The 18,269-nt window shown below is 40.3% G+C and overlaps 1 protein-coding gene across 2 annotated transcripts in view; it reads right to left on the minus strand.

Annotated features, from left to right (window-relative positions):
• LOC105496330 (Ral GTPase activating protein non-catalytic subunit beta) overlaps positions 1-18,269 on the minus strand; it is a 138,479-nt gene that overhangs the window by 80,755 nt on the left and 39,455 nt on the right. For both annotated transcript variants that reach the window (XM_024797477.2, XM_071079337.1), the window contains exons 3-6: positions 17,530-17,745; positions 12,901-13,103; positions 8,236-8,399; positions 5,765-5,951 (exon numbers count right to left, since the gene is read on the minus strand). In XM_024797477.2, the coding sequence (XP_024653245.2) occupies positions 5,765-5,951; positions 8,236-8,399; positions 12,901-13,103; positions 17,530-17,745 (770 nt within the window). The remainder of the gene's footprint in view (positions 1-5,764; positions 5,952-8,235; positions 8,400-12,900; positions 13,104-17,529; positions 17,746-18,269) is intronic.

Below are 18,269 nucleotides of genomic sequence, written 5' to 3' on the forward strand. Positions count from 1 at the left end.
CCATCAGTAGTCCTCAGTTTCTAATGTTGTCATCTTTATGTCCGTGAGTTTTACGTCCAATGTTTAGCTCCCACTTATAAGTGAGAACATGTGATACTTGGTTTTCTGTTCCTGTGTTAATTCACTTAGGATAATGGCTTCAAGCTGCATCCATGTTGCTGCAAAGGACATAATTAATTCTTTTTCATGGCTGCATAGTATGCCATGGTGCATATGTGCCACATTTTCTTTACCCAGTCTACCACCGACGGGCATCTACGTTGATTCCATGTCCTTGCTATTGTGAATCGTGCTGCAATATATAAGACTGCATGTGTCTTTTTGGTAGAATCATTTGTTTTCTTTTGGATATATACCCAGCAATGGGGTGGCTGGGTTGAATGGTAGTCGTATTTTAAGTTCTTTGAGAAATCTTCCAATTGCTTTCCACAGCAGCTGGAACTAATTTACATTCCCACCAGCAGAGTTTATAACCATTCCCCTTTCTCTGCAGTCTTGCCAGCATCTACTGCTTTTCTGACATTTTAATAATACCCATTCTGCCTAGTGTGAGATAGTATCTCACTGTGATTTTGATTTGCATTTGTTTGATGATTAGTAATATGGAGCATTTTTTCATATGTTTGTTGGCCACTTGTATGTCTTCTTTTGATAAGTGTCTGTTCATGTCTTTTGCCTGTTTTTTAATGGGGTTGTTTTTTGCTTGTTCAATTGTTTTAAGTTCCTTGTAGATTCTGGATATTGGATCTCTGTCAGATGTATAATTTGTGAATATTTTCTCTCATTCTGTAGGTTTTCCGTTTACTCTGTTGATAGTTTCTTTTACGTGCAGAAACTCTTTTGTTTAATTAGGTACCACTTGTCAACTGTTTTTGTTGCAATTACTTTTGAGGACTGAGTCATAAATTCCTTCCCAAGGCAAATGTCCAGAATAGTGTTTCCTAGGTTTTCTTCTCGTATTCTTATAGTTTGAGGCATTACATTTAAATCTTTAATCCATCTTGAGTTAATTTTTATATATGGTGAAAGGCAGGAGTCCAGTTTCATTCTTCTGCATATGGTTAGCCAGCTAACCCTGCACTATTTTTATTGAACAGAGAGTCCTTTTCCCATTGCTTGTTTTTATTGACTCTGTCAAAGATCAGATGGCTGTAGTTATGAAGCTTTACTTCTGGGTTCTCTATTCTGTTCCATTAGTTTATGTATCTGTTTTTGTACTAGTACCATGCTGTTTTGGGGATTGTAGCCCTGTAGTATAGTTTGAAGTTGGGTAATGTGATGCCTCTAGCTTTATTCTTTTTGCTTTAGGATTGCTTTGGCTATTAAAGCTCTTTTTTGGTTCCAATATGAATTTTAGAATAGGTTTTTTCCTAGTTATGTGAAAAAATGGCACTGGTAGTTTGATAGGAATAGTGTTGAATCTATAGATTGCTATGGGCAGTATGGTCATTTTAATGATATTGATTCTTCTAAACCATGAACATGGAATGTTTTTCCATTTGTTTGTGTCATCTAGAGTCATCTTTTCACTGGTAGAGGGTATGGCTGCAGACTGATCAGGATGTTGATTGTTGATGGCTGGGGTGGCTGTGGCAGTTTTAAAAACTAAAACAATGAAGTGTGCTACATGGACTGACTCTTCTTTTCACAAGAAAATTTATCTGTGGCATGCAATGCCATTTCATAGCATTTTACCCACAGTAGAACTTATTTCAAAATCGGAGTGAATCCTCTCAAACTCTGCCATTACTTTACCAATTAAGCTTATATAATACTCTATATACTTTGCTGTCATTTCAACAATGTTCATGGCATCTATACCAGGAGTAGATTCCACCTCAGGAAACTACTTTCTTTGTTCATCCATAAGACTTCTCATCATTAGTTTTATCATGACATTGCAGCAATTAGTCATCTCTTTGGGCTATACTTCTAATTGTAGTTCTCTTGCTACTTCTCCACCTCATCTGCAGTGACTTCTTCCACTAAAGCTTTGAACCCCTCATAATCATTCATTAGGGTTGGAATCAACTTCTTCCAAAGTCCTTTTAATGCTGATATGGCAGCTATAGCCTTACAAAACGTACAGTTGACCCTTGAACAACAAAGGAACTAGAGGTACTGGCCCCTCATACAGTTGAAAACTCTATGTATAATGTTTGAGTCCCCAAAAACTTAACACTAATCTAATCAGAAGCCTTACCAATAGCAAACAATTAACACATATTTTGTATGTGTATTATATATGGTATTCTTACAATAAAGAAAGCTAAATAAAATGTTACAAAGAAAATCATAAGGAAAATCAGACGCAGTGGCACATTCATAGTCCCAGCTACTTGGAAGGCTTGAGGCAGAAGATACTGTGTCGGTACAAAAGTAATTAAAATATGGCAAAAGCTGCAATTACTTTTGAACCAACCTAAATAGCTTGAGCCCAGGACCTTAAGAGTGTAGTGCACTATGATCACACCTATGAACAGCCATTACACTCTAGCCTGGGCAACCCAGCAAGACCCCGTCTTTAAAAAATTATTAAAAAGGGCCATGCACAGTGGCTCATGCCTGTAATCCCAGCACTTTGGAAGGCAGAGGCGGGGAGGCTCACATGAGGCCTGGAGTTAGAGACCAGCCTGGCCAACATGGAGAAATCCTGACTCTACTAAAAATACCAAAAAATTAGCTGGGCATGGTGGCTCACGCCTGTAATCCCAGCTACTCAGGAGGCTGAGGCACGAGAATCACTTGAGCCTGGGAGGCAGAGGCTGCAGTGAGGCGGAGGTTGCAGTGAGCTGAGATCATACCACTGCACTGCAGACTAGGTGACAAAGTGAGACTCTGTTTCAAAAAAAAAAAAAAAGTCGTATAAAAGAGAAAATACATTTACAACACTGTACTGTGTTTACTGACACTATAAGTTTACGTCATCTTTTCACAAAATCAATTGTCTGCCTGAAATGGCAGGTGACCACAGCTGCAGACCTCAAACGACAGAACACATCAAGCAATTCAACTTTTTTTTGTAATGTCATGAGTTTTCTCTGCTTCTTGGGAGCACTTCCAGCACCACTGTTGGCACTTCGTATGGGTCCCATGGTATTATTTATTCCAGGTTTACAGTATTGTATTAAATATGATGAAAAATGAAAACTGAGACATCACTTTTTACTGAGATACACTATTTACTGGAGAGATTAACTGCTCAAGCAGAGATGATTAGTGTCACATGGGGTTTTAGGTGAATATTCACAACACTTGAGCTCATTGCAATAGCAACAGGAAGTGGCTACAAAATTATTACAGTAGTATAGTATGTACCACAGTTAATTTTATGCAATTACGATTTATACTGTAGCTTTTATGTTTACATTTCTTTACCTGTTGTTTACATCACTGCAAATGGTATCATGTATAGTCTATAAGCATTTGTATGCATAAGTTTTAATAAATTTTAATTTAGTATAACACATTTGTGTATATTTTATGGTAGTAAACAATATAAGACTAGCATGTACATATATTTAATGCACATGACATACCTTTATTTTCTTTTTTCAATATATCTAGGCTACATGGTGCACATTTTTTCAAACTGTCTCAAATCTCAAAAAAAAGTTTCCACTACATATAAGTGGACCCACACAGTTCAAAAACATGTTGCTCAAGGGTCAACTCTATTTCTTAAACAAGATTTGAAAGTCAGGCTGGGCGCAGTGGATCATGCCTGTAATCCAAGCACTTTGGGAGGCTGAGATGGGTGGACTGTTTTGAGGCCAGGAATTTGAGACCAACATGGTGAAACCCCATCTCTACTAAAAATACAATAACTAGCAGGGTGTGGTGGCATACCTCTGTAATCCCAGCTACTCGGGGGGCTAAGGCACAAGAATCACTTGAACCTTGGAGGCGGGTTCTACAGGCACAAGCCACCATACCTGGATATTTTTTTTATTTTTTATAGAGACGGGGTTTGTCAAGTTGCCCAGGGTGGTCTCAAACTCCTGAGCTCAAGTAATCTGCCCATGTCTTACCCCCAAAGTGCTGGGATTACAGGCATGAGCCATTTGCACACAGCCAGAATAAATGTAACATCATTCTTAGTATACGGGCTGCCAAGGCGAGCACAAATTTAACATCATTCTTAAGGGCCCTAGGATTTTCCAAATGGTGAATGAGCACTGGCTTCAGCTTGCCAGGCACTGACTTCTCTCTAGCTATAGAAGTCCTAGATGGTGTCTTCTTCCAATACAAGACTGTTCAATGCACACTGAAAATCTGTTGTTTGGTGATGCCACCTTCATCTATGATCTTAGCTAGATCATCGGGATCAATTGCTGCAGCTTCTCCATCACACTCGCTGCTTCAGCTTGCACTTTCATGTTATAGACATGGTTTCTTTCCTTAAACCTCATGAACCAACCTCAGCCTGTTCCTAAGCTTTCTTCTGCAGCTTCCTCACCTCTCACAGCCTTCACAGAACTGAAGACAGTTAGGCCTTGCTCTGAATTAGGTTTTGGGTTAAGAAAATGTTGTGACTGGTTTGATCTCCCATCTAGACCACTCAAACTTTCTCCATATCATAAATAAGCCTGTTTTGCTTTCTTATCATTCCTGTGTTCAGTGGTATAGCATGTTTAATTTCCTTCAAGAACTTTTCCTTTGCATTCACAACTTGGCTAAACATTTGGTGCAAGAGTCCTAGCTTTCAGCCTATTTTGGCTTTCAACACACCTTCCTAACTAAATCATTTCTAGCTTTTGATTTAAAGTGAGAGACATGCAACTATTCCTTTCACTCGAACACTTTGAGGCCATTTTAGTTACTAATTGGCCTAATTTTAGTATTATTGTGTCTCAAGACTGGGAAAGAGACGGGGAACAGCTGGTCAGTGGAGCTGTGAGAACACAAACAACATTGATAGATAAAGTTCACCATTTTATATAGGTGTAGTACGTGGCACTCTGTAACAACGACAATGGTAATATCAAAGATCACTGATCACAGGTCACCATAACAGATAATTGTAATTTAAAAGTCTGAAATACGCAAGAATTACCAACATACGACAGAGGCACAAAGTGAGCACATGCTGTTGGAAAAATGGCACCAAAAGACTTACTTGATGCAGGGTTGCCACAACCCTTCAATTTGAAAAAAAAAAAACAAAACACATGGTACCTGTGAAGCTCAACACAGTGAAGTACAATAAAACAAGGTATGCCTGCATATTAAAATCGGATTTAAATGAAAAAATAAGTGTGAAAAAAATGAACCTAAGAGTGTACTTACAAAACAGTGATGGTATTATACATAAATGGCAAAAAAGTAAAATTATTATTATAAAAAAACTACCTACTTTGGTTACAAAGTAGTATTTATAGTATGGTCCCATTTCTGTAAAATTATATATAAATATACATGGTAGGATTTCAGGAAAACTTTTCTATTATACCTTTCTATGGTTTGTTTCTTTAAAATAATGATTATGCATATTTTAGTAATCAAAATAAGAGTGGAATTTTTTTTTGTGGGGGAAGTAGGGTATAACATTTATCTGTTTCTCAAGAATACTTGATTATTCTGAAAGGTTTTAAATGGGCACTAGCCAAACTGTTATATCTATGTTTAAAAAGTGGCTCAATTCTGTATCTAAAGTACAGTAACAAAAGACCTAGCCTTTGTCACAATGTATTCCATGAATGCCAGAAAGCTGCCTAAGGTCAGACAGGGATTGAAGGAAGGTAGGGCAGTGACAATAACCTACCTGGAAGTGAGCGCACAAATGACCTTGCTCCACTGCTCCACCACTGCTGGGTGATGCCTCCAGTTAGCCACCATCTCCTTGGCTGTTTTCCAATAAGGAGGTGTTGGGAAGCACCGAGTACAAGCTAGTAACCACACCTCAAAGAGAACACCAATCAACTTCTCTGCTAGATTCTCAGCAATGCCACCTTACCAATGAAAAGAAAACACATCTTTGGCAAACTTATTTTTAAAGCAGAATCTTTTAAGTCACTGATGTGGGAGAACTGGTCAAAAAATTAAAGTAAGTGCAATGTTAAGTTTTGACTTTCAAATAATCATTTAATAGTAAAAATGAGAAGTAATGCTTAGGAGTTCCTGTGCCCAAAATCATAGATACATCAAAAAATGTCTACTTTGAAAGATTTCAAGTTGTCCTGTTCAATTCTTATTGAAGGCCTTAATCCTCTAGCAAGGGGGACAGGCGGACACAAGGGTGAAGGTAAAGGATGACTGACTATGATGACTGACTACTATGAGTCAGTTTCTATGCCAAATAGCTCATACAAATGACCTCATATAATCCTCACATTAATTCTGCAGGACAGGTATCTGTAATACCCAATACCAACTACTAATTATACCCATTTTGAAGATGAGAAAACTTAGATTCGGAGAGTTTAAGCAACTTCTTCAACTTCATGCAGCCAGTAAGTGAAGGAATCACAACAAAAACCCATGTCTTTTTACCTCCAAACTTTGCCATACAATGCTCCAAGTATCTGAAAGCCACCCTTCAAGGTGGGGGGAGAGAGAGAGACACAAATAATGGAGCAAAAGGACTGGTGTTGGGAAGGACAGAGCCTTAACCATGAAAATGGGCTGTTCCCCTGTTCTAAGTCCTGGAACCAGGTGGAAAAATAGCAGTGGTCTTTACACTGCACAGCTCCAGAAGGCAAAGTTGGGACTCACAGGAAAAGTTTTAAGAATGTGTGTTTCAAATGAGCAAAACCAAAGTTTCAACAACAAAGAGCCCAAGAAGGGGATGAATTATCTGCCTCATGCTGTTGAGATCCCTGGCATGAGGAGTAAGCAATAGAGAGCTGATGAATCAATGACTGGCCAGCTATTGTCAATACCAGACAGAGTATTCCTATCATCGCATCCCTTCCCACACTGAAATTCCATGCTTCCTTTTAGCTATTTCCCTGAACACTGCATCTGTGTGAGAACACAAGCACAGTCACATGTGTTAGTAAACAGAGTATACCGATGAATAAGCAACAAGAGAACTTGGAACTAGATGATCAACTTATAGTTTATATACATTGTGCTATATACAAAGCAGGGATTCTGAAATACACTGTAAAGTCATAAAACTGGAGGCATTTTAATGGTTAGCTAATGAATGGCAAACTGGCACACTTTCAAATAGAACAGTTAGAAGACTTTGGAAGTTTCATTTGCTGAGTAAAATATCTTCTGTCACTATCAAGTTTTCAGACTCTACTTTGATAACTACTTTGTAATACATTATCTATAGGCTCTAATTTAATTGGTTAGTTGTTTCTTTTTTTTTTCCTTTTTTTTTTTTTTTAGACGGTGTCTTACTCGTCGCCCAGGCTGGAGTGCAGTGACACGATCTTGGCTCACTACAACCTCCGCTTCCCAGGTTCAAGCAATTCTCCTGCCTCCGCCTCCTGAATAACTGGGATTACAGGCGCCCACCACCACACCTGGCTAATTTTTGTACTTTTAGAAGGGATGGGGTTTCACCATGTTGGCCAGGCTGGTCTCGAACTCATGACCTCAGGTGATCCGCCTGCCTCGGCCTCTCAAAGTTCTGGGATTACAGGTGTGAGTCACCACGCCTGGCCAGTTGTTTCTTATATAGGCTCTATCCTAACTTTTTTTTTTTTTTTTTTTTGAGACAGAGTTTTGCTCTGGTTGCCCAGGCTGGAGTACAACAGCATGATCTTGGCTCACTGCAACCTCTGCCTCCTGGGTTCAAGTGATTCTCCTGTCTCAGCCTCCCAAGTAGCTGGGATTACAGGCGTCCACCACCACGCCTGGCTACTTTTGGTATTTTTAGTAGAGATGAGGTTTCACTATGTTGGCCAGGCTGGTCTCAAACTCCTGACCTCAGGTGATCCACCCACCTTGGCCTCCCAAAGTGCTGGAATTATAGGCGTGAGCCACTGCGCCCGGCCTATCCTATTAAATGAGCTACTGTTCCCACCATTATCAAACATGCATAATTCACTGAGTCCCTCCCTGTATTAGCAAAATTATTACTGAAGGTAAAATAACTTCATTAGCGCTAAAGTTATATTGTGCCTGAGGGTTTCCATTCTAAGAACTGTTCATCTTCGTTTGTAAACCGTTATGCCAAAATTTAAATCCCCAATGAGTCTACCACTCACTGAGTTTAAAGATGAACTGTATTTGGAGCTCAGAAATAAATCAGAAAAATAAATAAATAAATAAACAAACCTTGAACAGTTGGTGGGGCCAGAAGTATGTCATTAATCTGCAGAAGAAACAACAGTAAGACTTCCCAGGTTTCTCGGGCCATGAGAGATGACTCACGGGCCAGTTTCTGAATGGCTCTCAGGACCTGTAAGCATAGTCGAATCTGACTGGAACCCTGTTCCTGTCTGAAGAAGATAGACAGATATCACTGGCAAGCCTGAAGAAGAGACAGCAACAGCTTCAGGACAGGTGACTTATGGATGTGGCAAGCAGTGGTCCAGTGAAGCTCCCTAATATTATCAGCAGAGAGGGCTAGGCATACCATCTTCAGTTTAAAGCTACTTCTTACTCATCGTCAAGTTCAGCACTCTGGGTTCTAAACCTACCACTCCTATGAGAACTGGAAAGCTTCTGGGAGGAAGGCGGGAATACTAGAATATAAACTTCACTTCTGGATTTTCTATGTCTAACACATGCCTAACATATAATAGCAGGCACTCAATAGGTTTTTGTTGAATTAACAAGTAAATACCCACAGCCACCCTTGCTGCTTACATTTAAGCAGAACGACCTTGGTATTCTTAATTTTTAAAAACACATATTTGCAAGAATTCTACATGTGATTTTACAGTGCTCATAGTCCCTCTGAAGCTAAGGTATATTAGAGAAGGGCCTAAGGGCCAGAAGGAATAGCCTAATAGGTCCCCAAAATTGATGAGGTATGTAGGCATTGCTTCAGAAATAAATACCTGCTACTGCTGCTCTAATTTTAGAAAAAGACACATAGCCAGAGATAGAGGCTCCAAGGTTCCCAGGATACCCTGGAACAACAGTTTTAAAACTCACTGCAGGACTGTTTTTTCCAAGGGAAATCTCATAAAGAAGAATTATCTATATAACAGATCAAAGTATTTTGGCTAGGACTGAGGATGAAGATAGAGGTCCAGGCCCGAGCCCTTACCCTCACTTTCCAAAGTAGAACAGTGAGAATTTTGAGAATAGCAGGAAATCCACTGTATTAGCAAGTGGTAAGCTGGCCTCCAGATCTCTTATGGGAAACCCAAAAAAAGTATCTAAATATTACTGAAATAAGTCTTGAGGCCAAGTTTCTACATATTGTCATTTGTCACAAAGAACTGATAGAAACATATCTGAATCAGATTGGGGAGTTTCCTCAAGAAATTCCAGAAAATGAAGTGAGTTTCCTTAGAACTGTCAACCCAACCTTAGAATAGAGATTCTCAGATTCTGGGCCATGATGCGGAAAACCGGTCACTTACCCTAGAGTTGAAAGCAAATGACACCACTAAGTTTTCCCTAAAGAAGTCAGACCTAAAGCAAAATGATGAGAAAATTGCGTAGGAAGAGCCAAGCACCCTCAGGAGTGGGGAGATGTTCCACATTCAGCTAAAGGTGGATCTAGTCCAGGTAAAGCCCTAAGGTTCAAGCTTGTGTCTACTGCTCTGGCTTACTTGAAGAAGAATAAAAAACTATGGCCAGGCGTGGTGGCTCAAGCCTGTAATCCCAGCACTTTGGGAGGCCGAGACGGGCAGATCACGAGGTCAGGAGATCGAGACTATCCTGGCTAACATGGTGAAATCCCATCTCTACTAAAAAATACAAAAAACTAGCTGGGCAAGGTGGCAGGCGCCTGTAGTCCCAGCTACTGGGGAGGCTGAGGCAGGAGAATGGCATAAACCCGGGAGGTGGAGCTTGCAGTAAGCTGAGATCTGGCCACTGCACTCCAGCCTGGGCGACAGAGCGAGACTCCATCTCAAAAAAAAAAAAAAACTATATCATAGCCCCAAACCTAATCAAGTAATGTAAGAGGAAGTCCAGAATAAGAAATAAAAATGCCACTAATGGCCCTGGAACTGACACTCTTCCAAGAGTGCATGCCTCCTACATGGTAATTTAGGCCTACCTACCATTTCCTGTCCAATGACAGGAAAGGAAATACCTGTTCCTCAGGTACTGAGGCTCCTCCTCACTCAGAAGGCCTAAATTCAGATGCAGGGTCCAAAGTTCTAAAGCTAACAAGGTAACCTTTACATAAAAACAAACAGAAGAGCTAAACACCAGAGATCTCCTTTTCAAAAATATCAAGTTACTTTTTAAAAAGTAACTTGTGATCTTCAGAAAAACTGCTTTAGAACAGTGGTGGTGAATGATGGCCAATGGGTCAAATCTGGCCTGCTATCTTTTATTGTAAATAGAGTTTACAAATCTGGCCTACTATCTATATTGTAAGTGAAGCTGTATTGGAACACAGTAATGATCATTCATTCACATACTGCCTATGGCTGCTTTCATGCCATACCAGCAGAACTGAGTAATTACAACACTATATGACCCACAAAACCTAAAATGCTATCTGGCTCTTTGTTAACCCTGCTTTAGAACAATAATATGTTTTTTTAAAGTACAGTATAGTATATGTGAGCAATTAAAACCTTAATCACCTTTAAAAGGTGATTTACTCTTCGCTCAATCATAAAAAAAAAAAATCAAACTGATGGGCAAAAGAGAACGGTTACATTCATTCTGACATAATCTCTAGCAAAATGGTACAGGCAGTTCCCTCTATTTTGAGTGTCAGTTTTTATAAAAACAACTAATTAAGTAAACTTAGATGACAGTTTTGTGAACTATCAGAATCAAATAAACAACTAAAACTTCAAATAATGGGAGATGAGATCGTAACACCAATACTTAGCATTGAAAATATTCAGCTAAGTTTCCTAAAACATTAGCCAGGAAGAGAACTCTAATTCTCAGTTGAGTAGCCTCTCAGAATTTACTAACACTTATGCATGCACACTTTTGAGAAAACAAGGTAATTACCAAATAGCAAAACCATTTATAAGGTAGTCATGTATCTCAAAAGAGAAAAAGCAAAGGCACAAGCCTAATTAACTCAAATGCCATTAATTTTTTTTCATCAATACAAATTAGCTGAGCACTGAGAGGTAGCAGGCTTACAAAGAGGAAAGAGACACAGTGACAATACTACTCATGAGACTATCGCAGGCATGAAGAAAAAGCCCAGTAGTCTCCTAAAAAGATAACAAGAAAGTATTAAAACTATTATATCATTTTAGAAGAACCTGCTTATAAACAATATTCTAAGTACTCCCAACTGTTTCCTGTTTTTTTTTGTTGTTGTTGTTGTTTGTTTGTTTTGTTTGAGACAGAGTCTCGCTCTGTTACCCAGGCTGGAGTGCAGTGGTGCGATCTTGGCTCACTGCAACCTCCGCCTCCCAGATTCAAGTGGTTCTCCTGCCTCAGCCTCCCATGTAGCTGGGATTATAGGCACATGCCACCACGCCCGGCTACGTTTTGTATTTTTAGTAGAGACAGGGTTTTGCCATGTTGGCTAGGCTGGTCTCGAACTCCTGACCTCAGGTGATCCACCTGCCTCAGCCTCCAAACGTGCTGGGATTACAGGCATGAGCCACTGTGCCCAGCCTATTTCCTGTTTTTAATTCCATTTGAAATCAATAAATACAAGCAACACGCATTTAATTCACACCTAAGGTAAGTATTAAGTACTAAAATACCAGTACTGCACCAGATACTGTGGAAGCCTAAAATAGAGACAACACAGTTCCTGCCTTCAAGTTGGTTAGACGGGGAAAGGAGACACACATTTTAAAAGATAAGCAACAAAACAGCAAGAGATACAAGAGTGATACAGAAAGTATCACATAGGTTCAGAGAAGGTGTGAGCGCTGTGGGCCTGAGTGGTTAGGTAGGACTTCTCCTCACAAGGCGGAACTAAAGAACCGACAAGAATGAGATGTGGTGATGGAGAGAAGGAGGAGGAAGAAGACAAAAAGACATCATGATGGGAAAGATCTTTAAGAGGTCTTAGAGGAATGTCTGACTTATGAGTCTGACTAAACAGCAGCATTCATGCAGAATTAAGAACAGCTAGTTTGGTTAGGGGCCAGACTACACCAGGCATTTCATGCATGGTATGCTGTTTACACCTGAGCCAACAGACCAGAGTTCCGGAGAGTTCTCTTTTTTAATTCAGATTTTCCAAAGTAATCTTCCTTCTATATTTAGAAAGTTAAAAACTTACAGAGCTGGTTTTCAAAGTCCCTCACTGTATGACAGAGCAAAAGCTCTAACCAGAACTTTACCAAAGGGAGATTGCCCTACTGCTCCTTGAAGGTATCCTACATTATGATATTAAGGCCTTTGCCTAAGAAGATGGAAAAAAAGTTAGAAACAAACTATCAAGAGTAATCTTTTGGCTTACTATAAAGTTGCCCATAATTGTTTCAAGTGTCTTCATTCTCTCATAGGAAAGATGCCTCTTAAGGTAGATACATCTCCCTTAGTTGTGTTTAGCCTAAATGGAAACAAGAATTGTGACAGGCAAAAGTATATATTTTTTTGAGTAGAAGGGAAAGATGTTACAGTATTTTAATATCTAAGAGGTATGAGATTTTAGAAGCAAAGCCAAAAACTTGTAAAGAGCACATACCTGTTAAAAATGCCTAGTAAACATTACATAAGCCCATCTTTCCTAACATTCACATTAATACAATCTTTAATTGAACACACGAAGTCACTGTTCAGAGGACTAACAATGAAATCAGCTCTTATACTACAGTAACATTTATGAATATTTTACTATGCCCCTGATAATGGGCCAGATAGACAGGTACAGCTTACCTTGGTACAAAAAGATTTTGTAGGTGTTTTAGTATACTTTGAACATATTGATTAGGCTCTTTAATAACTGGCAATGGAATAGAATCTTTCGGCAACACTAAAGCCATAATCCAGTCTGTATATACATCAACGCAATATTTTACAGTCTCTCCATCCAATGGAAGGGTCAGTCCATAGCAAATTACTTCCATGGTCCATTTTACCTAGACAAAAGAAAATATCCATACAGAATTATTATATATGCCTATCTCAGTAGACTGATTTAAAATGTCAATCTCTTTTATTGCCAAAAGCCTCTAAATTGATATTCATCTCAATGTAAGTATCAGATTTATTTTAGATAATGCATTTTTCACATATCAAACATACAATTTCCCAAGCAAAAGATTTAAGAAGAAAATAAATTACTTATTTTTGACTATCAATCCTAGGCTGGTTTTTGCCCTTTAGATATTATTATTATTTGCTCTGTGAATTAAAAAGTAAATACAGGTCACTTCAATTTTCCAGAGATTAGAGACACAAAAATAGAACATTTTAGAGTTTTTTCTCCACTTAATTTATGTGTAGCATTTAGAAAATCATATAAAGTCAGTCACATTCCATCTCCAGATTATGCAAATGAACAAACAAGAAGAAAGATGAACTGTTTGACTCTTATTTTACAACTGTTTCCTCTGCCCAAAAAAAAAAAAAATACTTAAAATGAAGAACAAACACAGCTGAGAAAGGACTAAAGCTGGGTAAGATCTTAGCAAGGCATTTAGCCGCACTGAATGAGTCCCCGCCTCCTGACCTAGCTGAAACACATCCTAAGGACTGAGAGAACTTGCCTAAGAGACTGCTGAACCACTAGGCTGCCTGCAGTCGTAACTGTAGAGATTAAATAATCTGGCCCAAGTCACTGGTTTATAAAAGGTAGAGCTGAAAACTTGAATCCTGGTCTTCCAACTAGAAGGTACCACTGGGCAACTTTTTCCAAAATGACTTTGGCACATTAGTCTACTATTATTCTGTCATGTGGTATCTGGACCAGTTATAAATCCAGCCATTCTACCATCATCTGAGCTATATGTCACCATCTATGAGAAACCCCAATTTGCAAAAAAAAAAAAAAAAGGAGGAAACTGTATTCCAGACATTGCAAACTGGAAAGTTTAAGTGAATTCCAGACAAAACTTTGAGACAAATTACTAAGCAATCAGTGAACACTTACAAAAGAGAAGCATGATTACCAAGACCCAGCCTGCTCAAAAAAATCAAGTCATGCCAAATGAGCTTCATTCCTTTATTAACAGGGTTACTATTTAGAGGGCTGACAATGGTGTAGTCCTTGCAGTTTACAAAGCACTTTCATAAATATCATCTAGCCATCACAATAACCCTGTGTAGACAGGGTAAACTATCCTTACTTTATACATAAGAAAACAGAAGCTTAGCAAGATTATGCAATTTGGCACAAGTCACTGGTTTATAAAAGGTGGAGCTGAAAACTTGAACCCTGGTCTTCCAACTAGAAATTTGAAGCTATTCTCACCATGCCATTAACAGAGTTCTCCGGCAAATGGGTATCTGGGTGTTAGCAAGAAATCTGGGCAGACCCAGGATCTCCTTGTGGACAAGATGGAGACATATGGCCCAGAGGATGGTAGAATGGCTAGATTTACAACTGGTCAAGATACCACATTACAGAGTAACAACAGATTAATGTGCCAAGATCATTTTGGTAAAAGGTGCTCAGTGGCATGCCAAAGGCTCTGCCAAGATTTTAACTTAGGGGGAAAAAAAAGAAAAACAGTGTATGCTGATCATCTGTAGATATCACAAAGCTAAAAAGGATGGCCAACTTGCTGGACAGAAATTCAGGATTCAAAAAGACTTCAACAGCTTAAAACCAAAGTTAAATCTAACAAGATAAATATATATATTACATTTTTTAAGCTCAAAAGCAACTACAAAGGTTAAGGGTAGGAAATATATGGTTTAACTGCAATAAGTGTTAAAGAAGCCTATAACAGCACAGTGAAGCTGTGACAAATTTGGAGCAGGGTGTAGCAAGATTTAGCCACATAATAGAAGAGATTCTAAAAGACATTGCAGGTCCCTGATTATCAGATGAAAAACCAAGAAGATATCTTTGGTGGCATCTTCACACAATCGTTTAATTTTATAATTCTAGGCCGGACATAGTGGCTCACACCTGTAATCCCAGCACTTTGGGAGGCCGAGGCGGGTGGATCACCTGAGGTCAGGAGTTCAACACCAGCCTGGCCAACATGTCAAAACCCTGTCCCTACCAAAAATACAAAAATTGGCCAGGTACAGTGGCTCACACCTGTAATCTCAGCACTTTGGGAGGCCAAGGTGGGCGGATCACCTGAGGTCGGGAGTTCAAGACCAGTCTGGTCAACACAGAGAAACCCCCGTCTCTACTAAAAAAAAAATACAAAATTAGCCGGGCATGGTGGCGCATGCCTGCAATCCCAACTACTCGGGTGGCTGAGGCAGGAGAACTGCTTGAACCTGGGAGGCAGAGGTTGCGGTAAGCCAAGATCACACCTTTGCACTCCAGCCTGGGCAACAAGAGCGAGACTCTGTCTCAAAAAATAAATAAATAGGCCGGGCTCGGTGGCTCACGCCTGTAATCCCAGCACTTTGGGAGGCTGAGGTGGGCAGATAACAAGGTCAGGAGATCAAAACCATCCTGGATAACACGGTGAAACCCTGTCTCTACTAAAAATACAAAAAATTGCCAGGCATGGTAGCAGGGCGCCTGTAGTCTCAGCTACTTGGGAGACTGAGGCAGGAGAATGGTGTGAACCCGGGAGGTGGAGCTTGCAGTGAGCCGAGGTCATGCCACTGCACTCCCGCCTGGGTGACAGAGCAAGACTCTGTGTCAAAAAAACAAAACAAAAAAAGGTGTAATTCTAGAGGACACAGGAATTCTCATCTCTTTTCAAGGGTGAGAAAGGAGAAAAATAAGGGCTACACCAGAGCACCTCCATCTACTCATGTACCATCTCATCCCAGGAGAAGGCAACAAGTGATCACAAACACACCAGGAGGAGAAGCACTAGGGTCTGTGCTAGTCCTCAGGGATAAATCTAGGGTCCTTTGAAGAGAGAAAAATGTTCCTCAGACTGAAGACCTTCACTCTTCAGAGACCCATGGCTGAGGGAGGATAACTGCCCCTAGAGCTACAAGTTTTAGTCTTATATCTAAGTCTAATCTCTCCTTCACAGGAAACCAAAAACCAAACAGAAAAAAAGGGTCTGAGACATAGGGTACAGGTTTTGCTAAACGTGAAGCCTGAAGGTTACATGAGCTTCTTCAAGACAAGGGACAAAGTTTTAATCCTGCGTCTTAGCCAGAATTTATACTAGCAAGCTCCTCTACCACTCCATTCTCAGGGCCCCTTCACGACTTCCCAATAGCAACTTTTTAACTTCAGCCTACGCCGCTGAACCCAAGAACAAAGGGCCAGCTTCAGGGCAAGCCATTCCAAGAGCCCCTATCTTTAGAAACAGTAAACACCCAGCCTGGGCAAAATAGTAAGAACATCCCTATAAAAAAATTTTTTTTAATTAGCCTGGCGTGGTGGCATGTGTCTGTAATTCCAGCTACTTGGGACTCACTGGGATGGAAAAATCATTTGAGCCCAGAGAGACCGAGGCTGTAGCGAGCTGTGGTCATGCCACTGCACACTAGCCTGAGTAACAAAGCAAGACTCTGTGTCAAAAAAAAAAAACACCAAACACAACCCCAATTCCAACCACCTAGGCTTAGGCCAGAAGGGCTTGGCTTCTCTGCAGCACTCTTAAACCTGGAAGTCAGAAAGGGGTAGGTAGGTATGGGGACAAGGGAGAGCTTAAGCACAGCATACGCATAGCCTGAAAACTCGACATGAGTCTTCAGTCAGGGGCCATCTAGAGGTAGGCATGAGGTCTTCCAACCACACTCTAAATGGAAATCAGAAGACTAAGCCTAGAGCTTTGGGGAAAGGGTTTGACATTCAAGTCTCTGTCTTGGCTTTAGCTTAAGTGAAGAATTCACCATAACTAGTAAAAAGTCCCAACAGCAAAACAGTACAACTCATTCCTTACAACCTCCACAAACTCCGAGTCCCAGCCCTCAACTCAAACAAGATCAAAATTGAGAAGTCATACTACGTTGGGCAGAAATCCATTAAAAAGCTGACGTTATTCTACTACAGCTCTTTTCAAAGAAAAAAGAACAAAAAAGTTAACATTAAACAAATTCTTCAAGAACAAATGTACATTTTCTTTTTTTTTTTTTTTTTTTTGAGACAGAGTCTTGCTCTGTAGCCCAGGCTGGAGTACAGTGGCCGGATCTCAGCTCACTGCAAGCTCCGCCTCCCGGGTTCACGCCATTCTCCTGCCTCAGCCTCCCGAGTAGCTGGGACTACAGGCGCCTGCCCCCTCGCCCGGCTAAGTTTTTGTATTTTTAGTAGAGACGGGGTTTCACCGTGTTAGCCAGGATGGTCTCGATCTCCTGACCTCGTGATCCGCCCGTCTCGGCCTCCCAAAGTGCTGGGATTACAGGCTTGAGCCACCGCGCCCGGCCAAATGTACATTTTCATATAAGAGAATGAAATTTAGAAACACTTACTTCTTTGTCAGTTTTTAACAAACTCTCACTACCAGCCACTGAAGGGGTACCTAACACCTGCCCAAGAGGACGGACTACAGCATTTGCCACCTCTCGTCCAACACTCTCTGGATAGCTGTGCAGCACACTGGTATGGCCTTGATCATTCTGAATCACCAAATGCAGTGACCTCCACTCAGAGTACATCGTGCCACTAAAGTACAATCCAAATGGCACCTGAAAAGACAAAACAGAAATGCATGTCAAATTATACTACTGGAAATTAACAGAAATAAATAGAACAGATGTATAGACTTTCGGCATGATAAAGAATGCTGCAAACATCTTGCCTCTGAAGACAGAAAAAATATATCTAAATGTTTTGAGAATATCCCAGAACCTCAGGGTAAGATTAGGTAGGAAGGCAGAACCTGCAGCTCTCTGAGCACCTCCCCAAAAGAGCCCTCGGAAGCCCTGGGGCAGAGCTGGAGAAGATGGCCATTGGGCAGGGGAATAACATGATCAGATATGGGACATTCACAGCATGAGGGAACCCTCCACATGGTTCCAGGACAGAAAAACATGGGAGAATGGAATGTCCTAAGTAGGAAGGGGAGACAACGGAGAACTTACTAAGACCCAGGTTTTCAGTCAACAGTTTCAGAGTACCTACTATCTGCTGAATACATATCCCTACAATTTCTCAGCACTGTCCTCAAATTACACTTAAAAATTCTTTGAGACTGTTTCATTCTCTGAAA

The sequence above is a fragment of the Macaca nemestrina genome, chromosome 15, assembly GCF_043159975.1.
Source record: "Macaca nemestrina isolate mMacNem1 chromosome 15, mMacNem.hap1, whole genome shotgun sequence".
Lineage (NCBI taxonomy): Eukaryota > Metazoa > Chordata > Mammalia > Primates > Cercopithecidae > Macaca > Macaca nemestrina.